General features: G+C 50.7%; 1 protein-coding gene across 3 annotated transcripts in view; it reads right to left on the bottom strand.

Moving 5' to 3' along the window:
• Positions 1 to 4,790: 4,790 nt before the first annotated feature.
• The window catches only part of CREBBP (CREB binding lysine acetyltransferase), a 133,414-nt gene continuing 126,267 nt past the window's right edge, over positions 4,791 to 11,937 (bottom strand). For all 3 annotated transcript variants that reach the window (XM_087815683.1, XM_087815682.1, XM_016211350.2), the window contains 3 exons: positions 10,292 to 10,453; positions 9,625 to 9,906; positions 4,791 to 8,002 (listed from right to left, as the gene is read on the bottom strand). In XM_087815683.1, the coding sequence (XP_087671809.1) occupies positions 5,858 to 8,002; positions 9,625 to 9,906; positions 10,292 to 10,453 (2,589 nt within the window). In that variant the 3' untranslated portion in view covers positions 4,791 to 5,857. The remainder of the gene's footprint in view (positions 8,003 to 9,624; positions 9,907 to 10,291; positions 10,454 to 11,937) is intronic.

Below are 11,937 nucleotides of genomic sequence, written 5' to 3'. Positions count from 1 at the left end.
GTGTGAAGATGGTTCCCTCAGTTAGGATTCTCCGGTCCAGGGGAGTATCAGAGGACAGAGTGGAAATGCAGACTGTTGATGTTTTCCCTGAAGGTGCCAATGTCCCCGCCAGCATGGAGCAGTGTGTGCCATGGTCCATTGGCATCAGCCAGGTCTCTTCTGAGTGGTGGGTGCTGTGCCTGCAGTTCAGGAAACAGGAAGGATGGGACTGGCCAGGGCGAGGGTCCCCTCCAGTTTCTTTGGACAAGCAAGCAAGACGTGACTCTTTTCTCCTCACAATCCGCATTGCACTTCACAGTCAGGACAGCTCCCTGCACCTCTGTCCTGGGGCAAACAAAACATAAGACACACTTTCCAGGTAACTCAGGGTTTTAAGCCCTGTGGGGCTGTTTGCAGCCTGGGTCCTGCCTAACTCCTGTCCCGGCCAGAGGACCTCAGGTAGCCCGTGCTCCTGCCACATTCTTATTCAGGGATTTGGGGAAGGCCGGAGGCCCATAAAGACAAAGGGGCAGGAGGTTCCAGCTCAGAACAGATGCTGTGAAGGAGGCCGAAGAACCACTTGACCAAACCCCCTCTCCCTAGACCCACGTTTATCGTGAACATTGAGAATAAGAGGCAGTTTCAAAGTCAAGAAATTTTTTAATCCCTACAATTACCCATACTCAAAAAAGAGAGAAAAACACGAAACAAAAACAAAGTCAAGATTTTTTTTTTTTTCATGATACCCTATAAGCCTTACTCCTCCAAGTGCAGACAGAGCCACAGGGGCAGCTTCAGCTGGGAGCATTTTAGACTTGGAAACTTAGCCTCCCCACTCCCCATACCTACTGAATCAGGATTTTAGCAAGATCCCAGACATATTAGAGCCTGAGCAGCACTGTCCTAGGGAACACATGGCAGTGCTAAGGTGAAGAATGTGTGTGCTTCCTAAACTACGGAGCACTGTGCAATTACTGGCCCTAAGAGACATCTTATTTCCAGCACAAACTGGGTTCTGTGTGCCCTGGCTTTGAGCCCTAACACCATCCAGCACCTTCCTCCAGTAGTTGTCTGTCTCTACGGAGTTCTCCAAGAGTTGTCTCTCAGAGCCTAGAATCTGCTCAGCACATGCTTGCTGAGTGAACAAACTCAGTGCTTCGAGAAAGCTTGCTTGCTTAAGAGGATGGGGAACAAGTGAGGACTGGCCTCCCTCAAAACCCAGAGTGTTCTCCATGTTTCTGCCTGCGGAGCTCTTCCTCTCACTGGTGACACCAGTTCTGGCAGCTGAACCTGTTGACTCTGAATGCCTCCTGTAGGCCCCCCGGCCTACTTCTGTTCACTGCCCCTTTCTCTACATCTCCTAGCTATGGGAGCACCGCCATGGTGGCAGCCTCTGGTCCCCAAGACTCTCCCTTCGTCCGTAGGCCTCCTGCCACTCCCCTTGTGGCAGCACATGAAACCACCTTCCCTCTTCTGCGGCCCCCAACCTGTGCCCAAATGTGAGGGGTGCTGGGTGGGGTCAGAGAGGACAAGGAAGGGTCCTGGAACAGGGAGCCTGGCAGCCTTGCTTGTTCTGGCAGAAGAGGGGAACATGCCCAGGTATAGGAGGCTGGGCACCTCACTTACCGTTCTTTCCAACATCCTCCTCTCTGGACATTTTCCTGAAGGACCCTCTTGAAACATTTTGTAAACATCACTGCCTCCCTTGAGGATCCTTTCTTTTCAACTTCATTGATATGCCTATATACAGTAATTATTATTGTTAAAATAAGTTTGTAAGAGGCTTCCTTGTTGCTGGCCTCACTTAGCCCTCTCCAGGTGTTGGGAGGTGAGTTTAAAGTCATTTACACTGGGAGTTGAAAGCTGTGGACACCACGGCTGACCAACCCTGTCAACATTCCTTTTTCTGTGATGCCAAAATAAACCAGTGGGCGCTAGACACAGGCAGACTGAGTCCCACAGTCCTTTTTAAGGACTTAGTTACCATTTACTGTGATTTTTGAGGGGTTATGATGTAATGTTCTCACTTTGCCAAGGTACCCCCAAAGTGGGTTCAAGGTGAATCTGTGGAATAAGTAGGATGCAGGCATGTAGGGCAGTTTTCAAGGCTGGGGGGGAAGCTCCTTTTGAGCACAGGAACATGGCTTGGCTCATTCCTGCCCTCGCTGCTCCATTCTCCTACCTCATGGCCAGGGCAAAGGAGTTGATAATGCATTTAAACAGCACTTGTTACCCAGTATAATTATCTTCTATTCAGACAAGAAAGCAGTTTAGGGAGCTCACTTAAGGCCTAGCACCCGATTACCACTGTCAGTACTGATTCTCAATCTCTCAGGCTCACAGAAGCCTCAGGCCCAGGCTTCCCTTACTCCAGTAAGGGATCAGGCCTAGATCTCTTTACTCCAGTCTCCTCTGAATCCCTTCAAACATATCTGTACCATTTCCTTGACCAAGGAGTTCTAAGCTGTTAGCACCCTTTGAATTTTTCAGTTTAGTGAAGTAATTTCAGTGATATCATGGTCAATAGATCCTAGTAAATTCTCTCTAGAAAGGTGTGAGCACATTGAAAGCACCATTTGCCTTCATCATCTACCCATCTAAAGTGCCTCAGTCTAGCCTGTTAGCCTGGGTGCTACAGTCACTCCAATTTGGTGTAACTGAATCTCCTCTACGCTTGATTTTGCACAAAGAGTGTACCTGAGTCAAGCAGTGGAATGAATGTGGGACATCCTGGGAAGGTACAATATTGCTTTATGATTCCATGTGGGCTTTGTCGCCATTCCTACATGCTCCTGCACATCCACCTGCTAAAATGACAAGGGTGCAGTGTTTACTCCCAGCACTGTTCTTCGGTGAAGAACTTCCTGTCGGCACAATGGCTACCTCCTAGAACTCAGTTCCTTTAAAGTACTTTCCTTTTTCAGAGTAGCCCATTTCCCCATGGGCTACTTTTAGGACTCAAAGCTCTTTTAGGCCTAAATAAAATCTTTGGTTTCATTTTACAGCAATTAAAAGGAAAAAGTTATGTGTCTTCAGCTTGAGATCTTACAAATAGGAGCCTTTCCAGAGGTTGCATTCAATTCCTGCTTTTAACATGCTTAATACTCAAAATCATAAACACACACACTAGACAAACTCAACCAAGCCCTTTCAGTCTTATCCTGACTAGCTGCTAAACTAATTCTAAGGGTCATTAGCCAACTGGAACCATCTCTGAATCCAAGCAGTTTTACCAGCTTTTATTATAAACACCAGCACATTTCAAGTTTCCTCTTTTTGATCACAAATATAGGACTTTTTTCTTCTCCTCCTAAGTATACAGCATTGAGACACAGCATCCAGGCTTTCCAGCTCTTACAGATATTCCCATACGTCAAGTGCAGGATGGGCACCCAGAGACCACACCCTCAGCCGCATCCTTTGGCATCTGGATTGCAGGGCTATGGGCTCCAAGATGAGGTTGGTACAGTTTTGGATTCCAGGATCACCTGAAAAAGATGCCTCCCACTGGTAAACGGCTGCACATCCAGAGTTTGGGCCTGGAGCTGCTCCTCTAGGGCTCCAAATGGCTTACCCCTTGTCTGAACATGGGGTCACAGTTTTCCAATTGGGGGTGAAAGAGGATCATGGGTGTGAGAAGTGGGCAAGTTGAGCAGGGATGGCCCCCTGGAGAGCCATGTCCTTGATTTCTCATTTGGAAAGGGTGAAGATGGGGGTTGGTTGGTGGTGCTAGATGGTCTTATTCTTTCTTGGCTTAATTAATCTACAAGATTCTAAGTAAAACCCAAGATTCTAAGTAAGCTCTGTGCTAAAACAAATTTCTTAGAAAGTTTCCTCAAATTTAGATTCCCAAATCAAGAATTTTGAAAACATTTCTGTAAATACAAGGCCAAAAGGGAAGCAATTTAGGCCATGATTTCAAAATTTAACACAACTCCTGATCTAGACCACTCTGGTTGGGGGACAAGGGGTAAAAGAGACAATTCAGCTAACCAGTGCTCTGGAAAGGGGCACAGTCTAGAGGACTAGCTTCAACTCCTCCAGTGGTGGTAGTCCCCTCAGATGTGATTTTTACAGCATTCAGGAACTCAAGTGTCACCCTCTCAGTAAGGTCACCTGAAACTGGACGCAGAGGGGAGGGGTGGGACCTAGTGCCTGAGTGCAAGTGTCCCTGGAAGCTGGAGGCCTCTTCTCACCACAGCAGGGCTAGTGGCTAGGGCTCCAGTCATTGCCCCTCAGTAGCCTCCAGGGCAGCACCTCAGTTTCTAGAGGTGGGAAATGAAGGGCCAACGCTCTGTCTGTCCAGCCCAGTCATGGCAGCATCCTCTCCTACTGAACAAAGAAGTTCACGGGGAGGCCAGAATCCGCCTCTAGTCCCCTGGAGCACCCTCTGCATCAATTCTGGGATCTGGATCAGTATACAGGAAGGGGGGAAGGGAGGACTGAAAACAAATGCAGGAACCCTTCCTGGGGTTGCTGCGGGGGCGGTGGCTGAGACTGGGGCAGTGGATAGGAGGGAAAGTACTTTTTCTGACCCATTTGTGTCCCTAACTCTGTGGGTGAAGTTCCCCTGTAAGCATTGAATGTGTACAGCCATCACTGAGCTGATCGTCTCAGTCACTGGAAAGAGAACCTTCCAGATCTCAGCTGAGCCCTGTCGCCATATGTATGACTCCAGGACCTAGACCCCCGCCTCTCTTCTATGGGCAAACAACCAGAACCATGTCTTACAAAGAACAGACTCCAAAAATATATATAAATAAATAAAAACCTTAACATTCTTACAGGGATCTTAAAGAACAGAATACATGTTAAAAACTTCAGTAATTTATATCAATTTTAAGCAGTACTTTATATACAATAGGGAAAAAAACACATGCATAGTCCAAATACAATGTTGAAAACAGCATTTTCATTAACAAAAACCCCGAACACTAAGTGTTAATACCATATACATGAATTCAAGAAGGACCACCCTTTTTGTCTGTTGCACACAGTTTATTTAACAATATGATATAAGAAATGAGTTGGTACTTTACCATCCTATACAGTGATTGAATCTTCTTGAATTTTCTTATTTATAGTAATTATAGCGCTTGCATGATTTACACTAGAATTGCTTTTCCTCATTTCAAGTTTCACATAGAAGAAAGAATGCTCTTCTCTATTAACATTAGCATGGTCTAAGAGAGCGATCATCCCTATTTTTTGTCTAAAACCAGTTTTATCAGAGAAACAAAGCAACAATTTCTACATCTGCAAGACAAGAGTTTGGCTTAAGCCAGTATGTATAGATAGATGTGTGTGGGTGTGTACGTGTGTGCACGCAGGAGCCAATTCCTATCGTCCAGGGGGTAATACTTGGAGAACGCCCACAGAGTTCACAATAGAAAAAATCTTCCCGCAACGTCAGAAAGTTGTCAGGATACATTATAAGCTTGCATTATTTCAGGAATCAGTTTCTGAATATTATTTTTCTTCTCACTTTTAAACATAAATGTTTAAAGTCTTGAAAATACAAATAAAAAATATGGATATAATGAACTTGTTTTTCCCGTTAAAAAAAGGCATGAGTCACCAGCAATGACGACAAAAAAATCCAAACAAACCCCCCTCCCCCCAAAACAAAAAAACAAAAACAAAAATAAAAACAAAAAGAGAGAGAGAGAGAGAGAGAGAGAGAGAGACCAGATATTTAAATCAACTGGTTTTTAACAAAAAAATATATTCTTTGTATTGTTTCTTTAAACAGCAATCTACCCTTCCGTGGCTTGGAAGTAGCAGTTCCATCTAGGAATAAAAAGAGCCTAGATGCTTGGATTTCAGTACAAAAGGTCCAAGAACATGAAAGGAAAAAAAAAGTGATGCTCTCACAATGCTACAAACCCTCCACAAACTTTTCTAGGGTGTCTCCTGTGGTGTCGCCGACCAGGGACAGCTCACTGGACAAAGCACTCCTGTTGGGGGTATTCAGCTGTGGTAGCATTGCACTCTGTTCGGGGTTCCCCAAGTGTCCCTGATCTATGGAGCTGGCCATGGTGACTGCGAGTCCTGGGTGGGGAGAACCAGTCTGGGGTGAGACGTGGTGTGGTGAAGGCTGGGGCTGTATCCGTGGTGATGGGCTGGAATGTGGAGGCTGGGACTGGGGTCGTGGAGACTGGACAGGGGCAGGAGATCGCACCTGGCTACTAAGGGATGTGGCCATCTGCTGGCCAGGGAGGTGCGAGGCCTGTGGCTGTCCTGAGAGCATGTGCTGCTGGGGGCTCATGGGGTTTGGCTGGCCTGGGGACCCAATCTGCTGCTTCATCTGCTGCTGCTGCAGAATCCGCTGCTGTAGAGCTTGCTGGATGTTGGGGGTGTTGTCTGCACCCAGCCCGGGCTGCCCCATCTGGCCGAGCTGTCCCATCTGAGCTGCCATCTGGCCCATGGAGTTGCCCTGCATGGGCAGGTGCTGCTGCATCCGCTGCTGCTGCATGGCCGGGGGATAGCCTCCAGGTCCTTGAGGCTGCTGGAACTGGCCGTGTCCTGCCATGCCTGCGGCCATGCCAGCACTGCCCTGCTGTTGTTGCTGTTGCTGTTGCTGCTGCTGCTGCTGCTGCTGCAGCAGCTGCCTTCGCAGCATCTCTCTGTACTGCGGGTTCATGCTTGCCATGTTGGGGTTGTGCCCTGGGTTCATGATGTTCAGGGCCTGGCCCTGGGGGTTCAGGCCTCCCATTGCTTGCTGCTGTGGAGGGACACCAGGCCGTGGCCCACTGGCTTGCATGGCATTCAGATTCTGCAGGCTGGGCTGCTGGTGAAGGCCAGGTTGGGGCTGCAGGCCAGGCTGGGCCTGGAGGCTGGGCTGGGGCTGCAGGCCGGGCTGACTGGCCACATACTTGGCCGTGCGCTGTTTGATGAAAGCTGCCATCAGCTGAGGGTTTGACTTGAGGATGTTGAGCACCTGCTGCTGCTGCTGTGGGGAGCTGGGAGACTTCAGGGTTCGCAGCAGGTCCTGTAGGGCGCCAGGTGAGATGCTCCGAGGCGGCTGCACATTGGGCATCCGTGGTCCGGCCACAGTTGGCTGGGCCTGCATAGACATCACGGGCCTGGGCATGCCCGGCATCGGCTGTTGCTGGGGAATGGGTGCCTGCTGCCATTGCCCGGGGGGAAGGTTGGGCATGACAGGCCCACTGACCTGGTTGGGTCGGGGCACATTCAGGCCCACGGGAGCCATCTGGCTCACAGGGGTCACCATGCCTGTGCGCCCTGGGGGCATGCCATTGTTGATGTTCACCCGGTACAGGTGCTGCTGCTGCTGGGCCTCACGTTCAATCTGCCGGGCTGCCTCCACAGCTGCGGGTGGGGGCTGGGCTGGGGGCGGTGGGGCTGGCACCTGGTTGGTGGGCTTCCCAGTGGACACTGTGGTGGGGGGCTGAGTTCGGGCCACACTGGAGAAGCTGGCTGGTGACATGCTCACAGGTGAGGGCTGGGGCTGGGTTGGGGGCTGTGGTGTCTGGGGTGTGCTGGGCTGCTGTGTGGGGGTCCCAGGTGGTGCTGAGGTAGGGGAAGGCAGACTCTGCTGAGGCACGTTGCGGGTGTTCATGGTGGCCATCCGTCGACGCATGAGCTGCGCTTGCTGCAGGCGGTGCTGGATCTGTTGCTGGCGAAGCTTGTGTTTGATGTTGAGGCAGAAGGGCACGGGGCATTTGTTTTCTTGGCAGTGTTTGGCATGGTAGCAGCAAAGGGCAATGAGCTGCTTGCACACTGGGCAGCCTCCATTGGTCTTGCGCTTGCAGCCCTTGGTGTGCTGCACAACCCGCTTCATCTTCTGGCAGGACGGCAGCGAGCAGTTGGCGTTGCGGCACTGGCAGGCGTGCACCAGGGACTGGATGCAGCGCTGGATGCTCAGGCGCCGTGACTCCTGAGGGCTCTTGGACTGTGGCTCACCCTGGCTGCCGCCTTCGTCGTCCAGGCCCAGCCCCCACTTCACCATCTTGTGGGTGTGGCTCTTTGTGTTGTAGCAGTTGATGCAAAGGTCGTAGTCCTGCAGACAAGGAAAGGTGACAGGCCAGCATCAGCATGTGGCACAGCATTAACAGACATCCCAGCTGTCCCCTGGAACCTTCACTTCTGGGAACTCCCCCACAGCCCAGAAGGCTCCAGACCACGTGATCCATCTGCTTGCCACTGGCACTTCCCAACCTGCTGTCTCACACTATGTGAGCAGGTGCACAGGCTCACCCACGCATTCGGCGTGTGGCTTGATGTCCACCCAAGGCTTTCACACATATCGGTGGACACTGGTCTCCCTTTCCTTCCTTCCTCTGCACCCCAGGAATCATACCCAGCCATCCTGCCCCTACACCTGGCCTGGAAAGCCTGACAGTGAAGGAATGACTGACACTGTGCCCACTTCCTCCCAAGTGCCCGCCACATGAGCATCTGAAATACCACAAACTTGAGTTCCTAAAGACTGGGTGCTCTCAGTGCATCCCCATAGCTCTGCAGAGCAGTCCAGCAGGGCGTTGGGGTCTTAAGAGGCCTTCACCAAGAGGAAGGCCCTGTGCTCCTCTCCCCAGATTTCTAAAAGCCGCCTACATCTGGAGACTGAGACAACAGGTGCTAGAGCAGAGAATAGAGCCTATGGCCAGGACTGAGAACCTTTTAATGGAAAAGTCATGAAAATCCCAGTAGTAGTAAATGAGAGGGAGAACAAAAGGAGGTTGGAAAAAGCAGGAAATAAAGATGAGGGCATTACAAAGGCTCTACTCTTCCCCCAAGAGATCACAGAGCCACTTCTGCAGGGCCCATGACTGTGGGGACCATCCTGGAGGCCAACACTGGCAGGCAAGGCGAGGACTGGGAGGGAGTCTATGACTGTCTGCAGGGGGGGAGATGGAGGGCCCGAAATAGCCTGACTCACCCCATGTGAGGGACCCATCTGCGTAAGAGACAGAACGCGCCCCTTCACACAGGGGCCAACACCTCTGCTGGGGGAAGCCAGTGTGGTGTGGCCGTGGGGTCCCAACCAGGACAAGGGAGAAGGGTTACTGACCACAGGAACACAGGCTAACAACAGGAAAGGGGAACCAGGCAGAGTTCTGGCAGGACCAAAGCACCGCCAGCACCTCTCCTGTTCTCTCCATACTCCTGCTTTGGCACCACGATGACTGTGGATGTGCCTGACACAGAGCCAGGATTAATGAAAGAGAGGAAATAAAATAACAAGTGCCTGTGATCGTCTCCTCATCTGGACAAGTCCGTGCTCGCTGACTCCCAGGAAGACTAGCCTGTCCTGTCAAGAGGCCAAGTGGGCCCTGGACACATGTTGATGGCCCAACTGTCATGCTCAGTTTGGTCAGGACCAGACCGTGCTCTGCAAGGAGAGTCTGGCTTCTTACTCTGAATGTCTGATGTTGAGCCTAGGCACATAGCAGGAACCCAATCCATAAGAATTAGATCCTCTTATGTGTGAACTCAAACACAACCACCTCACAATCAACAGCACCCTTAGAGGACCAGTGGTTTTTCTCCCCCGAGAAATGCCAACTGCACAGACCAAAGAGGGCTAAGGAGCAGCCAAGGGAACCCCACACTCATGGACCATGCCAGCTCTGCCAGAAGTTCTGCCAGAATGCAGACACAGGGAGGGAGGTACGGGCCTACCTCGCACACAGTGCAGTGCCAGCGTGTCTCCACGTGGTGCTTGCATTCATTGCAGGTGTAGACAAAGCGGTCCTGGCCCTGGGTGTGCAACTCCACCAGCATGCACAGTGTGGACCACTTGGACCGCCTCAAGGAGGAGAATTCCCAGTGCTTGTCCCTTGCGAGGGTGAGGAAGGCATCGCGCCCATCCATGAGGTCGCAACTGAGGAGGGGGTCGGGGTCAACGATAGGGGGCAGCGTATTGATGACAGGCCCAGCATGGAGGTGAATCACAAAGAAGACCTGCAGGAAGAACAGCAGGAGTATGTCAGTCCACAGAGAGCAGTGCTGAGGAGGGCTGGCCCTGCAGGGCCCAGCCTACCCCAGTCTGCAGAACTGAGACTGTGCTGAGCCTGACACCTACTGTCCCAGGTGTGTGTCAAAGGCCCAGCTCCCTGGGGATGAACTTGCTTGGTGATACCTTGTGTGGAATTATGCAACCAGCCAGCTCTGCCTTCTAAGGGCTGGTCCTCCCACACAGTGGAAAGCACCAGACAGAGTGCCACCATGCCTTCTCCCTTCTCTTGGCTAGGGGCAGGGTTGTGACATCTTCAGCAATCCTTCCCCCCCTTCACCTCTGTCCAGAGGGGCACAAATGCTGGGTTCTGCAGCCTGCCCTGCATCTCACCTCTTTATGCTTCTCCATGGTGGCATAGAGTTTCTGGGACAAGTCGTTGGACACATTGGGCATACTGGGTTTCTTCTTGTTGGCCCTGCTGATACTGCTTTTATTCTTGTTAGTTTTCTTGTTGTTCTTTTTCTTAGCATTCTTGCTGTCACCCTGGCTGCCCTGCAACAATATGCAAACTTATCAGACAAGCCCACACTCCTCCTCCAGGTCCAGTATCCAGCAGGGACTCTCAGCTCCAGGCTCTGGACTGTGGATATGCCCAACACAGAGCTGGCGCTAATGAAACATAGGAAACAAAATAACAACTGCCTGCGATCATCTCTTCATCTGGACAAGTCAGCACACACACAAACTCTGCGTGCTGCAAGGAGTGTCACTCCAGAAGTACCACTGGGCAGACCCCTACCTATATGGGCTGTAAACACACTACTGCCTTCAGAGGAAACTGCTGAGGGACAAGTGATGAGGACGGAAGCAGGGCCTGTGTACGCAGCCAAGACCCCAATGGCACAGTGGTGATACATAAACACAGAGCAAGTGTGGCCTGTGCCACAAAGGCCACAGTTCACATTACCTCGAGGAAAGAACACACCTGGGATGCTAATTTGGAATCTAATTATTGAGGGAGAGGAAGTAATTTTACATTGTTCCACATCATTCCACTGGATACCTGCAGCTCCATGACATATCCTGCATACTCAGTGGCTTATTCTTTGCCTTCTGAAAGGCTCTAAACATCCGCCATGTGTGAGAGAGATGGGAAAGGTGCTAACGAAGAAGCTGCTGCACAGATAGGAGCAGGGACTTGAAAGTGGCCCCTCCAGGTCCCAAGCAAGGCCACATGAGGGCAGGACATCTCCTTGACCCTACTCCCATTCCCTAGGCCCACTCAGGCCTGAAACCCAACGCTAGTGCAGCAACTGGCTTAAGTCTAAGGGTGTGCTGCTCAGTTAGAACGCTCCTACTCTGGGAAGAACTCAAGCTTAGCCATTCAGATTTCAAGGTGGGAACATTTATTTGGTCTGGTCCAAAGAGCTTCATTTATAACAAGGGGAGAGGAGCAGAGGGTGGTGAGAAAGAGAGAGACACAGAGACACACAGACAGACACAGACACAGACACACACACACTCATCTCTCTCTCTCTCTCTCTCTCTCTGGGTGCTGAAAGGAGTGTCACTCCAGGGGAAGCTCAGTTGCACTCTGCCACCTCCACCACCTCTACCACCTCCTCCACCACCACCACCGAGGCATGTCTGAGAAAGAGCCAGGAGGGATCGAGGAGTCCTGACAACTGGATATAAGGTGGACCCAGATCAGAAAAGGACATTGGTAAAAACTAAGGACACTGAATGAACTTCAGACTCTGGTAACAATGATGTATCAATATTGGTTCAGCAATTGTAACAAATGCAGCACACCGATTTAAGATGTCAGCAGGAGAAACTGGTACTAGAATACACGCAACTCTCTACCATTTGCTCAAGTTTTCTATAAACCTTTATTCTAAAATATAAAGCCTATATTTTATTATTATTATTTTAAATATATCTTTACTGATTTCAGAGAGGGGAAGAGAGAGAGGGAGACAGAAACATCAATGATGAGAGTCATTGATTGGCTGCCTCCTGCACGCCCCCAACTG

The sequence above is a fragment of the Miniopterus natalensis genome, chromosome 3 (genome assembly GCF_054644295.1).
Source record: "Miniopterus natalensis isolate mMinNat1 chromosome 3, mMinNat1.hap1, whole genome shotgun sequence".
Lineage (NCBI taxonomy): Eukaryota > Metazoa > Chordata > Mammalia > Chiroptera > Miniopteridae > Miniopterus > Miniopterus natalensis.
Note: the sequence above shows the minus strand (reverse complement) of the source record. Positions and strands in the feature narration are given on the sequence as shown.